At 73.7% G+C, this 22,749-nt stretch overlaps 1 protein-coding gene across 2 annotated transcripts; it reads left to right on the forward strand.

The window, feature by feature from the left end:
• Positions 1 to 603: 603 nt before the first annotated feature.
• Positions 604 to 22,438, forward strand: RARA (retinoic acid receptor alpha). 2 transcript variants are annotated; one of them, XM_075171615.1, is made up of 9 exons: positions 604 to 827; positions 8,004 to 8,305; positions 19,353 to 19,501; positions 19,597 to 19,738; positions 20,691 to 20,851; positions 20,929 to 21,105; positions 21,180 to 21,384; positions 21,654 to 21,812; positions 22,112 to 22,438. In XM_075171615.1, the coding sequence occupies exons 2-9, from the start codon at positions 8,128 to 8,130 to the stop codon at positions 22,300 to 22,302; spliced, it is 1,362 nt and encodes a 453-aa protein (XP_075027716.1). In that variant the 5' UTR covers positions 604 to 827; positions 8,004 to 8,127; the 3' UTR covers positions 22,303 to 22,438. The 2 variants fall into 2 exon arrangements, with proteins under 2 accessions (XP_075027716.1, XP_075027717.1); XM_075171616.1 differs by lacking the exons at positions 604 to 827; positions 8,004 to 8,305 and adding an exon at positions 14,050 to 14,228.
• Positions 22,439 to 22,749: the final 311 nt, after the last annotated feature.

Below are 22,749 nucleotides of genomic sequence, written 5' to 3' on the forward strand. Positions count from 1 at the left end.
GCCCGGGGTGTCCCCCCTCGCTCTGCTGAGCATACAGGGGAAACTGAGGCACGGGAGCGCTGCTCAGAGCGGCCTGGTGGGCACCCAGCCCTCCTGGCGTGGGTCTGATGGGTGCCCAGGGGTCTGGGCAGCACGGGGGGCAGTGGGACCCCCACGGGTGTGTGCTGAGGCCGCCCAGACTCCTCACACATGTGTCTTCCCAGGGCAGCTACTGCCCCCCAGCCCGGCACCGGACTGCGCTGGCGGGTGCAGCAGCGCGGTTGACAGAAGCCTGTGTCCGTGTCCCCGTCCCCGGGGTCAGCGGCCCGGCTGGGGACAGGCAGACGGCAACGAGGCTGCGGTTGCGCGGCCCCTTTAAGAACCCCCCCCACCTCCTCCGCTTCGTGCGGCGCGCGCACCCACTTTCTCCCCTTCCGCCTTCTGGAGACTTCAAAGAGTTACAATGTAGCGCCGGCCCCGCCCTCGCCACGCCCCGCCCGCCAATGGGGCTCCGCCTCCGGCGGCACCCCATTGGCGGGCGGGGCGTGGCGAGGGCGGGGCCGGCGGGAGGGGCGGAGCGTCCTCCCTCGCTCCCCCCCCGCCCTCCGCCGCCGCCGCCGCCGCCGCCGCCCCGCCCGGCCCGGCCCAGCCCCGGGTAAAGTTTCCCCGCGAGCACATGACTCGCAATGGCCGCGGCCGCCGCTCGTTAAACAACCCCCCTCGGTCCTCTTCCCCAACCCCCACCCCCCCCACACCTTCCCCAGGCCGGGTCGTTCCCGTGCCGCCATGCAACCACCACCGGGAGCTTCCCGGTTTTAAGGATTTCGGTGTGAAGCTTCCGTGATCAGGTAACGAGTGGGCCCCGTGCCCACCCGTGGTGGGGTGGGAGGCTTATTGTCGCGATCCCGGTACCCGCCTTCCCGGTGCTGGGGTTGGGAGCCGCTGCGGTGGGACCCGGTGCCGGTGGGAGGGGTCGCCGCGATCGCCGGGGGGGGGGGGGGGGAGCTGCAAGGACCGGGCGAGGGTGGTGGGTGCCGTCCCACCGGGGAACACCCCCCCGCTCTGCCCCCGCGGTGGGTCGGGGTGGTGGGGTGTCCCCGCCCCGGGAGGGGCTGCTGGAGGTGCTGCCCCGGGAGGGGTGTCTTGGGGGTCCCGGGGCGGTGGGGGACCCCCTCGGGAGGCGGTGCTGGGATCCCCCTCCGGTAAGGGGGGATCCTGGGGATCCCCTTCGCTCCGTCTCGGTGGTGGGGTCCCCGCGGGGAGGCGAGGGCCCCCGCCTGGCCGAAGCTGCCATGAGCCCTGGAGGGGGGGGAGCGTTGCCCCCCGCCCCCGTTCCGGAGCGTGGCTTTGGCCCCGGGCTTGGCGGTGCCGGGCCCCCCCGGTTACCGGGGCTGGGGTCCCCTCTCCCGGGACCGGCTGTCTGGGCGCTCCCGAGCGGCAGCGATGCCCCCCCACCCCAGTGAGGGCTCGGGGTACCCCCGGCGCGGGGGGCTGCGGTCCTCCACCGCCCGGGGGGGGCCGGGGCACCGCCAGTAGCGCGGTGCTGGGGGTGCCCCCCCGGGAGAGCCGGGCCCCCCCCCGGGCCTCCGGTGCGCGCAGCCACGTCCCCCCCCTCCTTCCCCGGCGGGGGCGGGCAGGGGAGGCCGGGGCCGCTTCCCCTTTTCGGGGTGCGGGGGGGCCGGGGCGCGGACGGCGGGGCCCGGCGGGTGAGCGGGGCCGGGAGCGCGGGGGGCGGCGGGGGCCGGGGCCGGGGTCCGGGGGGCGGGAGCGGCGTCTGCGCCGTTTCCTGGCCGGCGGGCGGAGGAAGCCATCGCTCTCCGCGGCTGACAGGGCGCTGGCGCGGCGGCGGGGCCGGGGGGGCCGGGCGGGGGGCGCCGGCCGCCGCCTCCCCCGCCGCAGCAGCTGCCCGGGGCCGGCCCGGGGGCGGTGGAGCCCCCGCGGGCTCCTGGCAGCGGCGGCCGGGGGCGGGGGGGGGGGCTGCCCCTTCGGGTGCTCCCCGGGCCGCGGCACCGTGGGTGGGGGGAGCCCCCCGAGGCCGGGCAGTAGCGCCTCAGGCCGGGGGGGGGGCCGGGGCAGAGCGCCCTGCCCGGCGGAGCCGGGGTGTCCCCCAAATCTGTGCCTCTGACCTTTGACCTCGTTGGGCGGCGGGGGCCGTCCCACAGCCCGGCGGGTGCTGGGGGGGACACGGGTGCTTCCCCACGGCGCCCACGCCGGTCCCCGCCGCAGGGACAGCAGTCCCGCTCAGGGGTGCCGGGCAGGCGCCGGACGGCGGCTCTGGATGCGGCGCCCCGACTGCTGGCCTCCGTGCCGGGATTAGCGGGTGACGGCTCGGTGGCTTAGCGGCCCCGCGGCCGCCGCTCCCGCGCCATATGTCACCCGTGGGCCCCGCGCCCTGCCCTTGGGGGTGACCTTGCTGCGGTGCGGGAAATGCGTGGCCCCGCGGGTGCTCGCACCAGGGATGCCGGTGGGTGCCCGGCCCCTTCATCCACTGCTGCGCTCGTGGCCCCCCCAGGTGACACGGCCACCACCAGCGGGCACCGGGACAGTGGGGAGGAGGGCAGGGCCCCGTGCCCCATCCCACACTGCCTGGTGCCCGCAGGTGCCGCGTCCCAGCCGGGATGCCCGTCTTTGCCCGGCTGTCCTTGCACACCCGCCGTGTCCCCGGCGCTCAGTCCTTGTGCCGGGAGCAGCGTCGCGGCTGCCGAGCCTGGGGAGGGCCTGTGCCGCCGCCTGCCCTGCGGCGCTGGGATTCACCAGCTCCGCGGCTCCGGCTCTATTTATAACCAGGAGGCTCTGGCGTGTCGACGTGCCACGCTCGGCTGCGACGGCCGCGGGCAGAGCGTGCCCTGGGCCACCCGCCTCAGCAAGGGCCTGCGCCGATGCCAGCGCTGCCAGCCTGGGGCGTGGCTGGGCTCTGGGGTCCCCTGGCCCTTTTTGGGGTACTGCTGTGGTGCTTCGGGGGGCCCTTGGCTGGCGGAGCGGTGGGACCCTCGCAGCGCGTGCCCAGGTACCCCCAGCACCCACAGGCGCCCCGTGCTGCAGGGTCCCCTGTGGCAGTGCCAGCCCCGGGGCTGGGGGGAAGGGCTGCGGTACCGGCAGGCGCGGGGGGGCTGCGATCATATCTGCGGTGACACATGTGCTGATTACGGAAAATGGGTTAATCTCCCTGCGGCTGGAAGCGGCTTAGCGGGGGGTGGCTCGTGGCAGGGCCCGGCGAGGGGCCGCGTGTGCCCGCCTCGGCCTCCACCGTCCCTGGCTGAGCTGTGGCCGCCAGGCCATGACAGGGGACATGGCACTGCCACACATCTGCACGCCCTTCTGCAGCTGGCCCGTCCCGGCGTGGTGGGTTGCGGTGCCTGCAGCCCAGGGCGGTTTGGCCCCCCCAGGTACGCCAGGTCCCAGCTCGGCCTGGCCTGATCCCGGCCCCTGGAAGCCTGCCCGGGCCAGGGGCATGGTGGCACCAAATGCCGGTGTCCAGGGGTGTCGTGTGGCCGCCTGCCCGCGGGGTCCACCCACGCCAGCCCCGGGCGCCGTGTCCCGAGCGGCCCCGTGCCGCGGGCCGGCGGCGCAGCCAGCTGCACTTGTCTGCCGGCTGTCGCCGAGCCAGAAAGGGCTGTCTGGGGCCTCGCTGTTCCCGGCACGCCGTTCCCAGGGCGCCGGCTGCGTGCCGCATCCAGGGCTAAAAACAACCGAGCGCTGCTGCGAGCGGCTGCCGTGGCGCAATCCCGCCGCTTCCCGGGAGCCCGTGGGGAACCGGGATGGGGCACCTCGGGACCGCAACCCCCCCGGCAGCGAGCAGGGCTGCGGGACCTGCAGTTCCCTGGGCTCACACCGAGGGTCGGGGCTGCACCGCGGGGTGGGGGCCAGGCTGGGCCCAGGGGTGCCCCTTCCGTGGGCAGGCGGCGCCGGGGTGTGGGTGGGGGTCCCCAGGGTGGTGCGGGGCCGTTCCACGGTGCCAGGGGCTGGTGGGTAGGGCTGGCCTGGGCACCGCGGGGCCTTTGGGGCTGGGCTGGGCTGGCTCGCTCCTTCCAGGATCTGGCGAGCTGGCACCCACGGGGCAGCTGGGCCGGGGCAGTGCTGGTGCTGGTGCTGGCGTGGCACAGCCGTGCCCGTCCTGGGGGCCGTGGCGGGGGCCGGGGCACCTGTTCCGGCAGAAGAATGGCGCGTCTGGCGGCGGGTGCGGGAGGTGTAACCGGAGCGGCGCGTTCCCCGCGTAACCGGAGCCGGCCCGGCCGCGACAGGTGGAATTTCAGTTTGTGGCTCCCACCCGGCAGCGGGACGTGGGGGTGCCGGGGCGAGGACCCACGCCGTGGGGCCGGCGGCTGCTCCCTGGAGTGTCTGTTGGGGGGCCAGTACAGACACCGACCCCACTGGCCAGCGCGGGGTCCCTGGCCCTTATCCGTGCTGGTGGAAGCTGGGGCGGCCGGGTGTGGGTTGCTGCTGGCCCGCAGGGTGCCAGGGCATAGGGGCACCGGCGCTGCCCGGGGACCCGCGGTGGGGCTGAGCGAGCCCCTGGGTGCACGCTGGCCCTTGGGAGCAGCGTGTGAGTCCTGGGGTCCACACCGGCCCCAGCGCTCCCAGATCCCCTCCAGTGGGGGCTGCTGGCAGCCCCGGCTCCGGCGCATGCTGCCTGTGCCGAGCGTGTGCCGCCGGCTCCGGCCCTGCCGCCGGGCTGGGGCATGATTCACGCCTGCCCGGGAACGTGAGAAACGTGACGGTGACTCACGGCCGAGATGCTTTGGGGATACAGGGAGGGGGTCTCGCTCGCCAGCCCTGCCGGGGGGCACCTCACACCCCCTGCATGGCACTGGCCGGCCCGGGGGGAGCCGGGGGGGCCGGCAGCGGTGGGGGGTGGCCGGGCCCTCGACCTCGCGTGTGAGGCCGCCCCGGGCCGGGCGCTGACAGCAGCGAGGAAACCGCAGGCTGCGACCGCACAGCGGCTCCGCGGGCGCTTCCTGCCCTGCCCGGGAGGCTGCCAGCGGAGCGGGGCCACCCTGCTCCCCCCGCGCTGGGGGCATGGCACCCCCTCCTCTGCCCAGGCGCCGCGGGGCGGTCTGGCACCGGGGTGTCCCTGTGACCTGTCCTGGTCCCCTCCCTGGATGGGGGACGCAGGCAGCGGCCACCCCTGCCAGATTTGGGGAGCAGAGGGGCTGGGGCGGTGGGCTCTGGGGTGGCAGCAGGGCAGGGGACCGGGGTGGCAGGGGACTGGGGTGACAAGGTCTGGAGTGGCAAGGGGCTGTGGCAGCAGGGCCAGGGTTGAACTGAAACCTGGTCGCCCGGGAATCGAGAGCGGCGAGGGGAAGCTGCGGCCGGGAGCGCGGTGCCCGCAGGCATGACAGGAAGGGCTCGGTCGCTGCCCGCCGCCCCGCCAGGCACCCCAGCACTGCCCTGGCCCCGCTTGCCCCCGCGGTGCCGGGGGGGGAGACAGGGCGGTGCCCCCGCTCACCGGCGTGTCACATCCGGGCGCTGGCACTGCCACCGCCGTGTGCCCCGGCAGGAAGCACGGCTGGGTTTGGTGGTGTGACATGGGCACCAGGGCTGGGGGTGCTGCCTGCACGGGGGTGCCCATAGGGTGGGATGGGGGTGCTGCCTGGCCCCCTCGGCGGGCAGGGCTGGGGGCGGCCGCTGGGGAGGTGGGTGTCATGGTGCCGCCGTCCCGGTGCAATCCCTGTCGCTCTGTGGTTAGTGTTGGCCGTGCCAGGCACAGGGGAGCAGGATGCGGCCCTGCCCGGGTGCGGGCAGTGAATCCAGCCTGGGGTCGCAGCTGGGGGCTGCGTTTTCAGAAGGGGTCTCTGGGGGGGGTGTGCCAGCGCTGCCCGGCCTATCTGGGTGTGTGGGGTGGGTTTCGTGCCCTGGTTCGGGGTCACGGGTGGCTTGGGCAGCCACGGTCCCCCTAGCCGCGCTGCCGCTGGCCCTGGGAACAGCTCCGGTCTGCGCGTCCGTGCGTCCGTCCGCTCCCGGGGGCCGCCCCCGGCCTGGGCGGGAGGTTCCTCGTGGCTGGGATTTGGCCCGGGCCCCGCGGCCGTGTTTTCCGCGGGGCTGGAACGAGGCGCTGGATTCCAGGAAGCTTCGGGCCCCATCCAGCTCCTGCTGGGGGGACTGGAGGAAAAGGCGCCGGGGAGGGCGAGCGCAGGCCCCCGCCGAGGGGCTGCACGGCCCCCAGCCCTGCGCCGCTGGCCTGGGGCACTCCGGGAGCAGGGCCTGGCCAGGATGCTCAAGACCCCCAGTTGGGACGCCCAGGACCCCCCAGTCGGGGAGCAGCCGTGTGCTGGGGTCTGCGCCGACACAAGGGCCCGTGGGGGCTCCTTTGGGCTGCAGCTCCACGGGGACCCACGGGAGTGGGGCTGGCTGGGCTCCCCAGACCCTCTTGGCCGCTGCTGGTCCTGTGGGGGTGTTGGGAAGGGGCCGGGGGGCCGGCAGCCACCCGCTGGGTCCGGGGTGCACGGTGGCCGGGCCAACGGTGCTGGCCTCGCTCGGTCCCAGGCCGGCGGACTGCGGGGGGGGCAGGAGCGGGTTGAGTAATTGGGCCCCGGCGCGGCTGGCGCGGTGCCCGGCGAGCACTTGGCACCGGCAAACATAAACAGTTCTTCCCGCGCCTCCCTCCCCCCTGCTCCCCCCGGCCGGCACGGCTCAGGGGCCACGGCCTGGCTGGGGGGGTCCACGGGCAGCCCCCCACACCGGGGGGCTGGGGTCCCTGCGGCGCCATGTGGGGACCCCATGCGAGGGCCGTCCCCTCCCTGGGGCTGAGCCGTGGCCCCTGTGCCCGGGCGGATGCTGACCCCGTGTCCGGCAGCATGCCGTGGCGGTGCCCGTGGGAATCCAGCGCGCGCTGCAGCGCCCGGCGGGGTGCCCTGTGCCGGGGGGGGACGTGACCCCCACCCCAGCCACCCCTGAGTGCCCACCCCGGGGGCAGCTGAACCGTGGGTCTCCCCAGGGGTGCTCCGCCGGGTCCCCACGGGTGAGGGGGCAGCACTGGGGCTGTGGGTGCTGATGTGAGCTGGGAGGATGGGGGTCCTGCCTCCAGTGGGTGCACCCAGCTGGGTGCTGGGGGGGCGGGCAGGGCCGTGCCCGTCCCGGCCCCTCCCCAGCGCCTCGCCGGGCGGCCCAGCCTTGTTCCTCTGGATCCTTTTCCGCCTCCGCGGGGCCGGGAGCCAGCACTCTCGGCAAATAAACAGCCCCCGCCGGGCCCCGCGCCAGCGCTTAAATAAACAGCCAGCCCGGGATTGTGAAAGCCCCGTGCCCCCCTTCCCACCGCCGCCCCCCGGCCTGGCCTGGGCCGTGGGGTCTGTGCCCCGCCAGGCTGGCGTGGAAGCTGCCGGCACGGCCCGGCGCAGGGCCCGGCACATGGCACGGGGCGGGGGCTGCGCCCCGAAGGACAGAGCCCAGCCCTGGGGCGGGCGGCCAGGCTGAGTCCCCGGGTGCTGGTCCCAGGGGGATGAGCCCACTCCGGCCCCGGGGCCGGGTGGCTGAGCCCCCTCATGCTCGGTGCAGGCGTGGGGGGAGCAGAGCCGGCGGGGGCGCGTGGCCGTGACAGCAGAGCTGGGCTGGAGTGGAGCCGCTGTCCTCAGGGGACCCCGGTGTGCCCGTCCCCCCCGCGGCTGCCTCGCAGGCCCCCAGGCTGGTGCAAGGGGTGCTGCCCCCCTGGTTCCCCCCGTGCGCCCCTGCTCCCGGGCCAGGCCTGGGGGAGCAGATTTGGGGGCATCGTGTGGCCTCTGGCCCGAGGGGGTGCCCTGTGGGGCTGCAGTGTCCCCACACTGTCCCCCCGTCCCCTGCCCCCTCGCCCGCTAAGCTGGGATTAGCGACCTGCGCCTGCCGGGCCCCGCTGGTCGCGGTGTCGTTAATCTGGGGGATTGTCGTTAATCTCACGGGGAGCGCTGGGCCCGGCCGGCTGCGCCCTCCTGGGGCCGGGAGGGGACGCGGCCCCTGGGGGGGTCTGGGGAAACTGGGGCTGGTGGGTGCCACATTGGGGTGGGGGCCGGGCGTCCCAGCCCCTCTGCTAACCCCCCTCTCTGCTCCCCCCGCAGCGTCGCAGGAGCCAGCGCCGCCAGCGAGGACAGCCGCCGGGCAGCGGGTCGCCCGCGGGCCCCATGCTCTGCTCGGCCCCTGCGCCCCGCACCTGAGAGCCCCCCCGCGCCGGAGACCCCCGCCATGGCCAGCAACAGCAGCTCCTGCCCCACGCCCGGAGGGGGGCACCTCAACGGCTACCCCGTGCCCCCCTACGCCTTCTTCTTCCCCCACATGCTGGGGGGGCTCTCGCCGCCCAGCACCCTGGCTGGCATCCAGCACCAGCTGCCCGTCAGCGGATACAGCACCCCCTCGCCTGCCAGTGAGTACCGTGGCCCCGCGGGGGGGTGGTGGTGGGACCCCCGGTGCGGGGACCCCTCTGTGCCGGGGTCTGTCCCCAGCGTGGGATGTGGGTGCTGACCCCAGGCTGCTGCTCCGGCACCGGTCCGTAACCTGCCCTGGGGCGGTGGCACCGGGGAGGGGATGTCCCTGCTCCCAGCCACGGCATCACCCGCCCGTGGGGAGCTGTGTTTCGGGGGGCACCAGTTCCTTGCCTGGTGGGAGGTGAGCGCTGGGCACTTCCCCCCATGTGTCCCCGTTAGCGCTGCCGCTGGGGAAACTGAGGCACGGAGCGGACAGTGGCACCCGGCGGGGTGTGTGCGAGTTAATTGCTGCTGTGTGGCCGCCTTCGTTAATGGCTGTGTTTATACCCCGGCTGTTAACGGCCCAGCTGGCCCTGGTTAGGGGCCGTTGGCTGTCACGGTCACCGGCACCCACCGCGGCCGGGCTGGGGGGCTCGGCGGTGGCGGGGGGCCGGGGAGGCCGGTGCCGCGCTGCGTCCCCGCGGCGGCTCTTTGTTTGCCGGCGGCGCGGGGGCCGCCCGCGGGGGAGGCGATGAAGGCAATCATCGCGTCTGCTCCTGATTCAATTTCCCCCTGACAGGGTCGTCCATCACGGCCCCGGTAATCACCACCCCGCCGCGCCGGCAGCTGGGAGCCATGGGAGGTGGGCTCCCGGCCGGGGTCCTCCCCGCACCGTCACCCCAGCCCTGGGCTCATGGCGTGCCTCAGTTTCCCCAGACCCTCGCTGAGTGCCATGGGGCGGCTGCCAGACCCCTTCCTATCCCCAGCACCGCTGGGGCGGGCGCCCTTGCCCCTTCCCGTGCCGTGCTGGCATGGGTGCCCTGCGGCGCCCGCCGTCGGGGAGGCCCCTGTGGTCGGGGTGTGGCGGGGGCCCCCCCAGCCCGTCCCTGGCCCCGGGGGATGGTGCAGGCCCGGGCAGGGCCGGCCCCGGGCGCTGTCCCCCGCCGGAGCCGCCCCGGCGGCGGTGGGACCCAGTGGGACCAGTTCAGCGACTGGGTGGCGGCGGGTGGGGCCCCTCCCCCGCGCTGGCTCTGGGGCCGTTCCCGTACGGCGTTGTGGGAACGGGCTGGGGGGGGGCTCCTGTCCGGCCCCCCCTTCCCTGACATTGGGGATGGGGGCCACAGGCAGGCGGCCGGGCACGGCTGGAGGGTGCCGTGGGGCTGATGGCGGCCGGGTGGACTGTGCCTCAGTTTCCCCTTGGCCTTCCCTGTTGGGGTGCCCGGGGGAATGCAGGGGGCGGGGGCACCGTGTCTGCCCCCCCATAGCAGCTGTACAGCCTGGTGGGTGCAATGTTTGTGTAGGTCCTGCAGTATTTGGTGTGTGCCCGGGTAGGATGCCCCCGCGCTCCCTCCTGGTGGCAGGGAAACGCTGGGGTCCGTGTCCCGGCTGGGGGGGACCCGGGGCTGGGGGGCCGCCGAGGGGCCCAGCGCAGCCACCCCCTCCTCATGTGCGTCCGGCCCCGCCGCCGGCCCCGCCGCCGGCCCGCCCTCGCCAGATGTGCTGCAGCTGTGCGAACCCAGGGCCGATCTGGCTGGGCCCTCCTGGGGGTGCAGATGCCCCCCCCGGTTCGGCCAGGCACCCCACCGGGGCCGGGGGTGTTGGGATGGGGATCCGGTGGCGTTGGGGCTGCAGGGGAGCTGCCAGTGCCGGATCCGGCCCCCCGGGGTGCCGCGTGCTTTGCCCCCGGTGTGGGGAAATGGGATCGGCCGTATCCCGTGCGCGGCGCTGGGGGCTGCCCCACTCGCCACGGGTGCGGGGGGGGCCCGTTGCACCCCCCAGCCCGAGGCGGGTGTCCCTGGGTGCCCTGGGAGCCACCGTCCCGCCTGGGGCCAGACCCGCGTGCCGGGGCCCTTCGTGCCGTGGGTCGAGAGCGCCGGGCAAAGGGGAAGTGAGCGGGGGTGCCAGGCATGGCCCTGGGGACCCCCGGCACGGCCCCCCCGGCACGGCCCCCCCAGCACAAGTGCTGCGGCTTCCCCTGCGGGGTGGGGACAGGAGCCCCTGCCCGACGCAGGGCACCCCAGGGCGGGCAGGCGATGGCGGCAGGGGGCACCTGGGGTGGGGCCTCTCCATGCTCAGAGCTGCGTGTGGGCACGTGTGCTCTCGCGCGGTGGGCGTGCATGTGCGTGCCCGTGTGTGCACGCTGCAGGGGGGTGTGTGCGCGCACCCCGTGCGAGGGGGTGTGCACATCCGTGTGTGCGTGGAGCTGGCTGCGTGTGTGCGCGTGCGCTGCCGGCTGTGCCTGCGCGTGTGCGTGCACGCCCGTGTGCGCAGAGCTGGGGCCGCGGGGGGGGCTGAGCGACTGGGGGGGGTGCGGGTGTGCTCAGCGCCCAGCCCACCGTGCGTGTGCCCGTTCCTGCACGATCCCGTGCGCACGCCACACGCGGTGCGGAGCCACTCGTGTCCCCGTGCCGGGTGTGTGCACGCGTGTCTGTGTGGGTGGGGGTGCCAGGGCTGTGCCTGTGCCCTCGTCCCCGTCCCCCGGGCCTCCCGCTGCAGGGCCTGGCTGTCCCCTGGGGTCCCCTCCCCTCGCCCGGTGCTGGCCCATGGAGGGTCTCGGGGGGCCGTGAGGGATTCCTGCCCGCGGCCCCGCAAGGGGCTCCCTGGGCTGCCGCCCCCACCAGACCCTCCCTCCGCCCTGGTTCCCAGGCTGTGGGAAATGGGACCCCGGCGCGGCCCCCTCCCCCTGCAGCGGGGCCCCCCCGGCCCCGCTCTCGGCTGCCGGGATGGGGGGCCCCGCGGCCGGGCCCGGCCTGTCACCCTACCCGCTGGCTCCAGTTTCCTCCGCGCCGCAGCCGCTCCCCCGCAGCGCCCCGTAATTAATTAATTTTTAAAAATTAATGAGCAAAACGTGCTCCCTGCAGGCCGGGGGCTGCAGGCGGGGGGTGGCGGGGCTGGGGGGGCCCCGCTCGGGGCAGCGCCCGGGGAGCCCCTGCGGGGTGCGGTGTTGGGGACCCCCTGGCCCCCCCATCCCGCCCGGGGAAGATTGATGAGGCCGGGCTGGGCGCTGGGCCCCCGCGCCTGGGAAAGCCCATTACGGCGGAGGTTTTCTATCACTGTCACGGGGGCCGGGGGGAGCCGCCTGCGCCGGCCGGGAATTCGCTGCGCTCAAAAGCTGCTGAAGGGGATAAATGGGGTCTTTTGAAGTGGGCGGGCGGGAGGGGGGCTGCGGGGCCCCGAGGTGCTGGGATGGGGGGAGGGGGCCGGGGCCAGGCACCCCGTACCCCGGGCTGGGCTGGGTGGGTTTGCGTGGGGGTCCTGGGCGTCCCTGCCCACGTCCCGTTGTCTGCTGGGGCTGTGACCCTGCGCTCCTGAAGCTGCCCACTCTGGGCACAGCAGGGTCCCCCGTGGGGTCCCCCGTGGTGTCCCCATGGGCTTTGTGGCCAGGTCTCCATCATGCTCATGGGGGCATCTTGTGTTCCCCGGAGCATCAGCCGCCCCCATAAGTGGAGCCAGGAGGAAGCGGGGCCGGGGGGGTGCTGCTGAGGGGGCCTCTATTCTGGTGTCTCCAGGCTGCTGGCGGGGCGGTGGGACGGGGCGCATGGCAGGGGCGTCCCCGTCCCCCTCGCGCCGCAGGGCTGCGTGCGGGGCGCTCCCCTCGCCCAGTTCCTCTTGGCTTCTGCGTTAAGCCTTTGGGGTTTTTTTTAATCTCTGTTTCTTCCTGCTGCCGCCAGCGCGGGACGGGAAGCGCTGCCCGGCGGGGCGGCCGCCGGCGTGCGTGCATGGCACGGCTGTGCTGTGGCTGAGCCGTGCGGTGCCACCGGCCCGCGTCCCCTCCGTCGCAGCCACATTCTTTCCAGCGCTGGTAAATGAGTCAAAGCAGACATTTGTCATGTTCGCTGCAGGAAGTTGGAGGAGCGCTGGGCTTTTGTTCAGAAACCTGCTGGCTAAGCAAAGCCTTTGACTTTCTATTATTATTTAAACAGGCGCTGCTGATCTGCTCTGCGCACACACGCACGCACACATATGCACACGGACACACACACATGCACACACATCTCCCGGCCTTTTTCGTATTGTTTTTTGTTTTCCTCCCCTTTCCCCCCCTTTCTTGGGGGGGCAGGTTGCAATAAAAGCAGGGTGGCCCTGGCTGCTCACTTCAGGGCCGGGGTGGGGGGGGCCTGCCGGTGTGTGCAGGGCTGGGGTGCGTGGGCGCGCAGAGTGTGGCTGTGCCAGTGGGAGGGTGCCCTCAGCACTGGGGGGGATGTACACCCTGCCGTGTGTGTGTGCATATTGCCATGTGTGCATGCACACGCATGCACACGCACAGCTGCTCATGCATGCTCCCTGCTTGCTGCGTGTGGCCGTGCAGGGCTGGTGTGTGCAGCAGCACCCGCATCAGTGTCTGGCCGTGCACACGCGTGTGTTCCTCCTGCTCCTTGCCCACGGCAGGACCCAGCCGGAGGTTCGTACGCGCCCTGCAGCATCCTGGGCTCTCCCTGTAAGGACACCCCTGTGTGGGTAGAAGGCCGCGTGCCCACCACGGAGCGCACCAGGGCTGGGCCCCGTGGGGTGGCGGCGGCGGCGGTGCTGCGCTGCAGGAAGCCAGGGTGGGTGGGTGGGTGAGACCGCGTGGTGGGGAGGTTACCGGCGTGTCAGGGAAGTGGCACCGCCGGGGCCCGTCCTGCCAGCCCAGCCTGTGGCCGCCGTCCTTGGTGTGGGTCCGTCCCTGTTTGGGTGCGGGCGGCGGTGCCGTGCCCCGTGGGGTGATGCCGGGCTGTGTGGGCCGTGACCGCTTGGGCAGCCCGGGAGGGGCTTGGGGTGTCACCTGCCGCGGGGACCTGTGCGCAGGGGAGGGGGGGTGCATGTGGTGCTCTGCCCCACGCGGGACACACACAAACACACGTGTGCAGTGGGGGTGCGTGCACACAGACACAGTGGGGACATGCACATGCACAGACGTGTGCACACGCTCAGCTGCTCCTGTGGTTGGTGGGGACACGGTGTCACACGCATGTACACATGTGCAGAAGGAATGCACACACACGTATGTGCACGCACACATGCACCCCCCACGCAGTGATGCACCAGGAGCACACGTGGGCCCCTCCGCAGTGGGAACACAGACATGCATGTACCCCGTCATGCAGCGGGAACACGCATGCACATACATGCACACACGCGTGCACGCACCCCCCCGCGGTGACACCCGCACCCCCGGGGGGCGGCCGGGGGTCAGGGCGAGGTGAGCCCTTCCCAGCCGGGTTCACCCGCAGTTCACCCGCATTCCATTAGGCAAATGAGCCGCGGCCCCGGGCAGCCCCCGGCCCCGCCGTGCGCCCCCCCGGCCTGCTCCCGCGTGGCGCTGGCCCCGCGCGTCCGTGTCCCCCCGCGGGGACCGCGCGGCCGTGGCCGGTGCCGGGGAGGGGAGGCGGCGGCGGCGGCGGCGGGGGAGGACGGGGCGGCCCCGCGGCGCGGAGCGGGTTAAGGCTGTGGGGAGGCGGCTGGTGTCGGGAGGGACCGGGGCTGCCGGAGCCGCAGAGCCGGCGGGGCTGCGCCTTCCTCCCCTCCCCCTTCCCCCCTCCTCCTCCGCCTCCCGCCGCCGCCGCCGCCGCCTGCCCGGGCGCGGAGCGGAGCGGCGGGGCCCCGCTCCCCGGCTGAGCCGCGGCGGGGCCATGGCAGCGCGGCGCGGGGCGCCCCGGGGGCCCGGCTGCCGCGGGGGGGGGCGCTGACCGCCCGGGGCCGCCCCCGCCGCCGGACCGGGGGAGCCGCCCCCGCGGCCCCGGGCCATGTACGAGGGCGCGGCGGTGGCGGGGCTGCCCCCCGGCCCCTTCCTCCGGATGGATTTCTACGGGCCGGGCCGGGGCTGCCTGCTGCCGGAGCGCGGCCCCCCCGCGCCCCGCGGGGCCCCCCGCCGCCCCCCGCCCTGGAGCAGCTCCGGCCGCTGTAGGTACCTGCGCCCCGGGGGCGGCCGAGCCCCTCACCGCCGCTTCGGGCCGGTGCTGGAGCCCGCCCGGGCGGGAAGAGCGGCCTCAAGGCCGGCTCTGATCCGGGCGGGGGGGGGGCTGCGGGGGTGGGTGCGGGCTGCTGGGTGCAGAGCGACGGGTGCTGGGCGCGGTGCTGGGCGCAGGGATGGGTGCTGGGCGCGGGGATGGGTGCAGAGCGATGGGTGCTGGGGGCTTGGCCGTGGGCGGGGGGGCTGAGCAGGGTGCTGGGTGCTGATCCCGGGGGAGGGGTGCCGGCCTCAGCCCCCGGCCCAGCGCCCTCCCCGCCGGCTCCATCGCCGGGCCGAGCTCTGCGCAGATGCCGCCGGCTCGGCCATAAACAACCCTTGTCCTATTTCGGCGAGAGCTGGGACGGCCGGGCCGGGCCGGGCCGGGGCGGGGGCCGGCGGGGCGGGGGCCGGGGCTCGGCGGGGCGGCGGTCGGGGCCCGGCGGGGCACCCCTGCACCTCTCGCACCCCCTTCCCGCGAGCGGGGGTCCGCGGCAGCGCCGGCGCCGCCGGGAATTTCGCTCCCTCCTGATAAGGGCTCCAACAAAATCCAATTAAGCACAGAGCCGGAGGGGGAGCGCCAGCGTGGGGCCCCCCCGTGGCCCCCTGGGCCGGGGTGTCCTGGGTGCTGATGTGGGGCCCGGCCAGTCCCGCTGGCGGGATCCTGCCCTGTGTCCCTGGGGGGTCACAGGCCGATGTCCCCCGTGGGTCCCCCACCGCCCTTGGGGATGGGCAGCCCCCTGCTCTGTGCAGATGGGGGGTGCGTGGGCACCTCCGTGCCGGGGTGGGCAGCAGGCAGTGGGAGCAGGCAGGGGCACCCTGTGCTGCCGGCCAGCCCGGGGGGCTGCCACCGCACGGGGGGCGCGGGGCCCCGCTGTGCTTTCTGCCCACCGTGCAGGGCAAGGGTGGTGCGGGAGGCGAGAGGGGCCCGGGCGGGCTGGAGGGGGTCCCACGCACCCCCGCAGCGGGCGGCCGGCCGGCCTGGCCTGGCGCCCGAGGGCCGCGGGCGGCGATAACGGCCCAGGGAAAGTCCTGCCGGGCTCCATAGGACTTTCACCCCGATAAGGGCTGCTGGGCCCTCCAGCGGGGCCAGCGGGGCCGCCTTGTCCCGGGGGGCCGACAAGCCCCTCTCCCTGCCGCCGGTTCGCCCTTCCCGTGGCGATGCCCGGTGCGGTGTGGTGCCCGTGGCCGTCGCTGTGCGGCCACGGCCCCCACGGTCTCGCTCCCCCCATTGTCTCGGGGCCGCTCGACCTTTCCGCTGGCATCGGGCGCGAGCGCGGCGCGAGGGGCCTTTGTCTGCAGCTGGGGACGGCGCGGGGCTGCCGCGGGGGCTCCTTCCGCCTCTGCGGGGGGTGCTGCCTTCGGAGCCCCGGATCAGGCAGGGCGCAGGCAGGGCCTGGCAGGGGCCCTGTGTCCCAGGCTCCAGTGCCATCCCCTTAGCACAGGGCCCCCCCAGATCCCACTGGGGCTGTGCTGTCCTGAGCGGGGTGCCTGGGGGCCATCGCCCCCCTCACCCCCAATCCTGCAGGAGAGGGGCCTCCTGGCCAGAGCCCCCTCCCCGTGGGCTGCAGCTCTGGGTGGACGCGCGGCCATGGCGCTGCGTGGGGCCCCTGCCCAGGCCAGGGCACCGCCGGGCTCTGGTCATGGTGACCGTGACCCGGCGGGTGTGTGGGCGGCGGGTGCTGGCGGCACTCCCTGGCAGGGCGCCCCGCTCCCTACGTCATGCCGAGGTGCCGTGTCTCCCCGGCCCACGGGTGCCAGCCCACGGCACGGCTCGGTGGTGCTGGTGTCAGAGATGCCGAGCCTCAGTTTCCCCAGAGACAGCTGTGGCTGTGGCTGGGCTGTGCCCGGCAGGGTCAGCCCCGAGGTGCCGGCTGCTGGCCTGGCGCCGGCGCTGCCCTGCCCGGCGGGACGCCGCCTCGCTGGCGCAGGGGGAAGAGCCGCTCTTCGGGGTGCGGCGAGCCTGCCCGCCGCTGCAGCAGGGCCTGGGGACGCTGCCACGCCACAGCTGGGGAAACTGAGGCACGAGGCGGTTCCCAACGGTGGCGGCGGTGCTTGCAGGAGCATCCCGTGCCTGTATGGATCCACATCCTGCCAGGGGTTCTGTGGGGGTCTCGGGGGGTACGTGGGGCTGGGTTGGGCACGAGCACCGCCCCGCTGGGCACGGGGCGGCCCTGCCGTCGCCTCGCGTTAGCCGTGCTCCGTCACCCCGGGCCGGCCGGTGGTGCGCAGCCAGCGCAGTGCTGCGGCACGGTGTGGTGGTGCGGAGATGGGTGAGTCGGGGTGGTGGGGACCCCAGGCCCTGGCACTGGCAGGGAGCAGGACCCCTGGGTCTGCTGGGCAGGATGCCCAGCGGTGCCTGGCGGGCTGAGCACCATGCCCAGCGCCACGTAGGCAGGGACGGGCACCCCATGGCCCAGGGCACCCCGTGGTTTGGGGCTCCCGGCGCCATTGCAGCCCTGGGACCCTCCTTCCCCCCTACCTCGCTCCCGCAGAGGTGCAGGAATTCGGGGCACGTGGGATCCTCATCCACAGGAAAGCCCTGGGCCGGCGCCCACCCTCCTGCCGGGCGCGCCGGGCCCCGCGGCGCGGGCGTGGGGCTGTCCTGCCTGGCATGGCGCTGCCTGCCGGATTGGGCCCGGTGGTGAGCGCCAGCGGAGCCCCGCTGCGGCCCCCGGCCGGGCTTGGCTCCTCGTCCCCCCGCTCGGAGGCCTGCGTCCCGTCCCCGGCTCTGCCCCGGGAGCAATGGCGGGTTGTTGGAGGGGGTGGCGGCCGCCCGGACTCCTGGGTTCCCCCCGGGCCCCGGCACACGGTGTGGCCCCGTGGGCGCTTTCCCACGCCGGGGCGGGTTGCCGGGTGTCGGGGCGCCCCCGGGTCCCTTGGCGCGGGCAGGAAGCGGCCGGCGGGGCTGCGGGCGGGGGCGGCGCGTTCGCCCGGGGATGCTGGCGGAGCCGCAGCATCTGGTCTGCAGCTGGGCTCCGCTTCCTCCGAACGGGGGGGCAGGACGCCTGGGTCCCTCCTGTTCCAGAGGAGACGGGGCTGGGGGAGGGGAGGGAGCCCCGACGCCTGGGTCCCCGCTGTCCCCAGCCGGCCCCTCCTGCACCCAGCCCTGCGGGAGCAGGGGAGGTTTGCACTCATCCTGCCTGCTCAGCACCTTTGGGTGCTGCTCTGTGCCCTCCCGTTGTCCCGCAGGGGCGCAAGGGGCACCCGGGCCTGACACCACCACGAGGGGCTCCTGGGGAGCTGAGCAGGCAGGCGGCTGTGCCCACGGCCCTGTCCCCTCCCCGGTGGCACCGCGGTCCCTTCGCCGGTGGCTGCGGTGGCAGGGGATTCCTGCGGCGCTGGCGCAGCCGTGCCTGCCTGGGGACACTGGCGTGCGCCGGCGCGGGGGGAGCCGGGTCCCCTTCCCCCTCCGCACCCAGCACATCAAAATCTTGTCAAATCTGCATTTTGTGAGTGCAGCTCTCCACGAGGAAGTTCTTAAATTATATAAAAGAGGCGATAAATTATAGACGACGTTCGCTCAGTCACTTTAATGGCTCCGCTCCCTCGAGTGGCAGCGGTGATTTATTCAGTGCCGCCCGGGAAGCGCTGCGCGGCTCGCTCGCCTCCGCGCCCCGCACGCTCACCTCCCGCCCTGCACGCTCGCCTCCGCGCCCCGCGTGTTCGCTCCTACCCTGCGCGCTTGCCTCTGCGCCTGGCACGCTCACCGCTGCGCCCTTCATGCTCGCCTCTGTGCCCTGCACGCTCGCCTCCTTGCCGGCACGCTCACCCGTCCCCGTTGTGCTGGGGGACAGCATCGGGGGTGCCTTTGTCCCCGCTGTCCCCCTGACCCTGGCGCCGTGACCTTTGGCGAGCTGCTGGTGGCACAGCCGGCTTGGGGACCCCCACCCCTCATCCATCACCCCCCCGAGGCCCACCGCCCCGGCGGGACCCTGGGTGGACCTCGGCCCTGGGGTGGGCGCAGGGTGGGTGCCCCTCGTGGGGCCTCTTCCTGCCCCAGCCCCAGGGGCGAAGCGGGCGGCGGGGCCCTTTTCGGGGGCCCTTTTCGGGGCGCAGGGGCCAGCGGGGCGGGGGGGGGGGGCCGGGCTCCCCCGCCGGGCCCGGCCTTTAATATCCTGTTTGACTGGTTCGCTTGGCTCCGCTGCAGAAAAACATTCGCAAACATCCCGGAGGAGCCGGGGAGCGCTTAACCCCTGCCTGGCTGCGCCCCACGCCAGGGGCTGGCACCCCGGCTGCACCGCACCCCCGCCCTGCGGCTGGGGCTGCGCCGGGGCGGGGGACGGGGCTTGTCCTGGGGGGCGCGGGTACCTCCCGGGCGGTCCTGGGGGGCAGTGGGGGACAGGGGTGGTCCTGGGGGGCAGGAGGGAGCAGGCACGTCCCATGGGATTTTGGGGTGCAGGAGGGGGACAGGCACGTCCCATGAGGTTTTGGGGTGCAGGGGGCACTGGCTGCGTCCCCTGTGCTGGCGGGGCCGTTGCAGCACGTGGTGGCCGGGGGCTGCCCGTCGCGGGGACGAGGGCAGCGCTGCCCTCGGGGACGTCCCTCGCCGGGGTCCTGTGGGGTGCCGGCTGGGTGCCACCGTGCCCATCTCCTCCCGGGGGGGCCATGCCTTCAGCTCTGGGGTGGTGGGCGCAGCGGGCGGCCCTGGGCCATGCACGCGTGTGTGTCTGCACGTGCGAGCGAGTGTGCGGCACCGGCCCCCCCGCGCCAGGCCGGGACTGCACCGTGCCGGCCCCGCAGACGCCATCAGCGCCGCCCGCGCGGGGGGCTCCTGGGATCCCGGCTTTTTTCTTTTCTTTTTTTCTTTTTTTTTTTTTTTGTCTGCCTGAATTCCACATCGTCTCCGTGGCCTGGAAATGTCAAGTTGCATCTTCCCAGCTCGCGTCCTCTCCCCGCCGGCCTCGCGCGGCCCAGCCCTGTGGCCAGGGAGGGCCGGGGTGGCCAGTGCGGGGGGGCCGGCGGGACCACGGGACCCGGGGGCCAGCCCTGGCACTGTCGGGGGGTGCGGGGTCCCCCTGGGGCCAGCCCTACCCGGGGGTCTCCATGCCCTGAGCACCGCCGCCTTTCCCTTGCAGCCGTCGAGACGCAGAGCACCAGCTCGGAGGAGATCGTGCCCAGCCCGCCCTCGCCCCCGCCCCTGCCCCGCATCTACAAGCCCTGCTTCGTCTGCCAGGACAAGTCCTCGGGGTACCACTACGGGGTGAGCGCCTGCGAGGGCTGCAAGGTGAGAGCTGCCAGCGCCCCGTGCCAGGGCCACCGGCCCCGCAGGTCCCCGGGGTCCCCAGGCCGGGCACTGACCGGGACATGCGGGGTCCCCAGGGCTTCTTCCGCCGCAGCATCCAGAAGAACATGGTGTACACGTGCCACCGGGACAAGAACTGCATCATCAACAAGGTGACGCGCAACCGGTGCCAGTACTGCCGCCTCCAGAAGTGCTTCGAAGTCGGCATGTCCAAGGAGTGTGAGTGCGGACGGGGACGGGACGGGGATGGGGACAGGGACGGGACAGGGACAGGGATGGGACGGGGCTGGGATGGTGCTGGGGACACCCTGCCTGGGTGCAGCCGGGGGGTCCGGGCACAGTGGGCCATCCCGGCAGCCCCCACCATGTGCCCAGTGAGGCCCTGGGGGAGGATGGGGGGGGCCCCCTGGGTTTGTGTCACAGCCTGGCCGTTGCCTGGGCAACGCATGATTGATGATGTCAGAGATAAATGACGCTGATGAGGCCTCCTGGAGTCTGCGTGCCAGTTGTCATGGTGCCCGGCTGTACCCCCCGCGCGGTGCGGCATCGCCGGGGGTGGGTGACCGGGGGCGATGGCTGCTGGGGCGCAGCTGCCTCCCCGAGCACCCGGCGGTCCTGCCCCATCTGCCTGCGCCGGTGGGGCCCGTGGTCCCGGGGGGGCTGGGGGGGCCGGGCACCGCCGGGGGGTGTTCAGCGTCCCGGGGGCTGCAGCTCACCCTGCACCTACGGGGGTCCTGGCCCCCCCCGGCCACAGAGGCTGATCCCTGCGGGGTGCAGGGCTGGGGCTGCGCCCGGCTGCTCCCCCCCGGCTGCACGCCCCCGTGATGAGCGCGGTGGCTCAGCTGCCATTTTCTCTCCCTGGTGTTTTTCCCTGCTGTATCGGCTTTGCAGAGCAGAGCTGAGCACTGTCCCCCTGGCCGGGGTGTGGTGTGTCCCCCCCCGGGTGCGGTGTCACCCCTAATTGCCTCCTAATGACTTGGGGGCTTATTTAAAGAAAAGCTCTGTGGGGCTGGCGGCTCCGCTGGCCATTTGTCACCGCGGCTGATCCCGTCGCTGGCAGCGGGTCCTCATCCTGCCCTGGGGGGACAGAGCGCGATGGGGCTGAGTCCGCCCCCGGGCAGGGCCTGGGTGGCAGTGGGGCCGGGTGACGCTGACCCTGCCGTCCCCGCAGCCGTCCGCAACGACCGGAACAAGAAGAAGAAGGACGTGCCCAAGCCGGAGTGCTCGGAGAGCTACATCATCACGCCCGAGGTGGAGGAGCTCATCGAGAAGGTGCGCAAAGCCCACCAGGAGACCTTCCCCGCCCTCTGCCAGCTCGGCAAATACACTACGGTGAGTGTCGGGGGGTCCCGGGGGGCTGGGGAGCACAGCAGCCCCCCCGTGCCCTCACCCCCCGCCTCCCGCTGCAGAACAACAGCTCGGAGCAGCGGGTCTCCCTGGACATCGACCTGTGGGACAAGTTCAGCGAGCTGTCCACCAAGTGCATCATCAAGACGGTGGAGTTTGCCAAGCAGCTCCCCGGCTTCACCACGCTCACCATCGCCGACCAGATCACCCTCCTCAAAGCCGCCTGCCTCGACATCCTGGTGAGAGCGGGGACTGGGACGGGGACAGGGACAGGGAGGGGACCTGGCTGAGCCCCCTGTCCTCGCCCCCCCAGATCCTGCGGATCTGCACGCGCTACACGCCGGAGCAGGACACCATGACCTTCTCGGACGGGCTGACGCTGAACCGCACGCAGATGCACAACGCCGGCTTCGGGCCCCTCACCGACCTGGTCTTCGCCTTCGCCAACCAGCTGCTGCCGCTGGAGATGGACGACGCCGAGACAGGGCTGCTCAGTGCCATCTGCCTCATCTGCGGAGGTGGGTGCCGGGGGGGGTGTGCAGGGGGGGTGTGCAGGGACGGGCACCCTGTCCAGTGCCCCAGCGGACCCCCGGCGCCTGCCCGGCTGTCCTCCCCCAGTGGCTGACCAAGACGACCCCAAATGGTGCCCTTTGCCGCGGCACAGCCACCCCGGTGACCCCCTCGGGGGCCCGGTACAGGGAGCTGGGCTGTATCCGTGCCCACCGGGGGCAAGGGGGAACGACAGGGTGTGTCCTGACCCCCCAAAACCACTGTCCCCCCTCCCCAGACCGCCAGGACCTGGAGCAGCCCGACAAAGTGGACAAGCTGCAGGAGCCGCTGCTGGAGGCGCTGAAGATCTACGTGAGGAAGAGGAGGCCCAACAAGCCCCACATGTTCCCCAAGATGCTCATGAAGATCACGGATCTCCGCAGCATCAGCGCCAAGGGTGAGCGCTGGGGAGGGGGCGGCCGCCCTTCTGCGTCTCCGTGTCCCGGGGGAGCATCCCTTGGGCTCGGCATCGTTCGGGGGGTCCGGGTCGCTCATCCTTCCCAGGGCACAGCATCCTCCGGAGGGGACGAGGGAGGGGATAACCACAGCACCGCACCCTCAAGGGATGCTGGGGACATGGCCACGTCCCTTGTCCTCGGCACCCAGGGAGGAGCAGAGCCGGGGTTGCTGGTTTGCGGGTGCCCGTTTGGGGGTGCGGGCAGTGCCCTGCCCCGCTGACCCCGACCCTTCCCGCAGGCGCCGAGCGGGTGATCACGCTGAAGATGGAGATCCCGGGGTCGATGCCGCCCCTCATCCAGGAGATGCTGGAGAACTCGGAGGGCATGGACACGCTGGGGGGGCAGCCGGGCGGCCCCCGCGCGGGCAGCTGCAGCCCCAGCCTTTCGCCCAGCTCCAACCGCAGCAGCCCGGCCACGCACTCGCCGTGACCCGCGCCCGGCGCGCACCAGGACAGAGCCCGGCACGCCGGCACGCGGGGGGGACCCTGCGCCTCGGCCCTGGCTGCAGCCCCCCTGGGGCGGACTCCTCGGCAGCCCCCCACCGGCGCAGCCCCGGGACCCCCCGCCGGAGCGGACCCCGCGGGGAGCCCCGCAGCCCCCGGCCGCCCCCCACCCCGGGCGAAGCGCGTTGGTTGAGTCACATTTCAGGGGCGCGGGGGCCCTCGGCCGCGTCCCCGGGGACGCCCCGGCCCCACCAGCACCAGCACACACGGGATCGCGACCACCGAGCCACCCCCCTGTCCCGGCCGTCCGGCGGGGAGGACCCGGCCAGACCCCGCACGCCGAGGAAGCAGAGTCATTTAAAAGAGAAAAGAAAACAAAGTATATATATATAAATATCTATAAATATCTATAAATACGTTTTAAAACCTTTGT

This window comes from Calonectris borealis, chromosome 22 (genome assembly GCF_964195595.1).
Source record: "Calonectris borealis chromosome 22, bCalBor7.hap1.2, whole genome shotgun sequence".
NCBI lineage: Eukaryota > Metazoa > Chordata > Aves > Procellariiformes > Procellariidae > Calonectris > Calonectris borealis.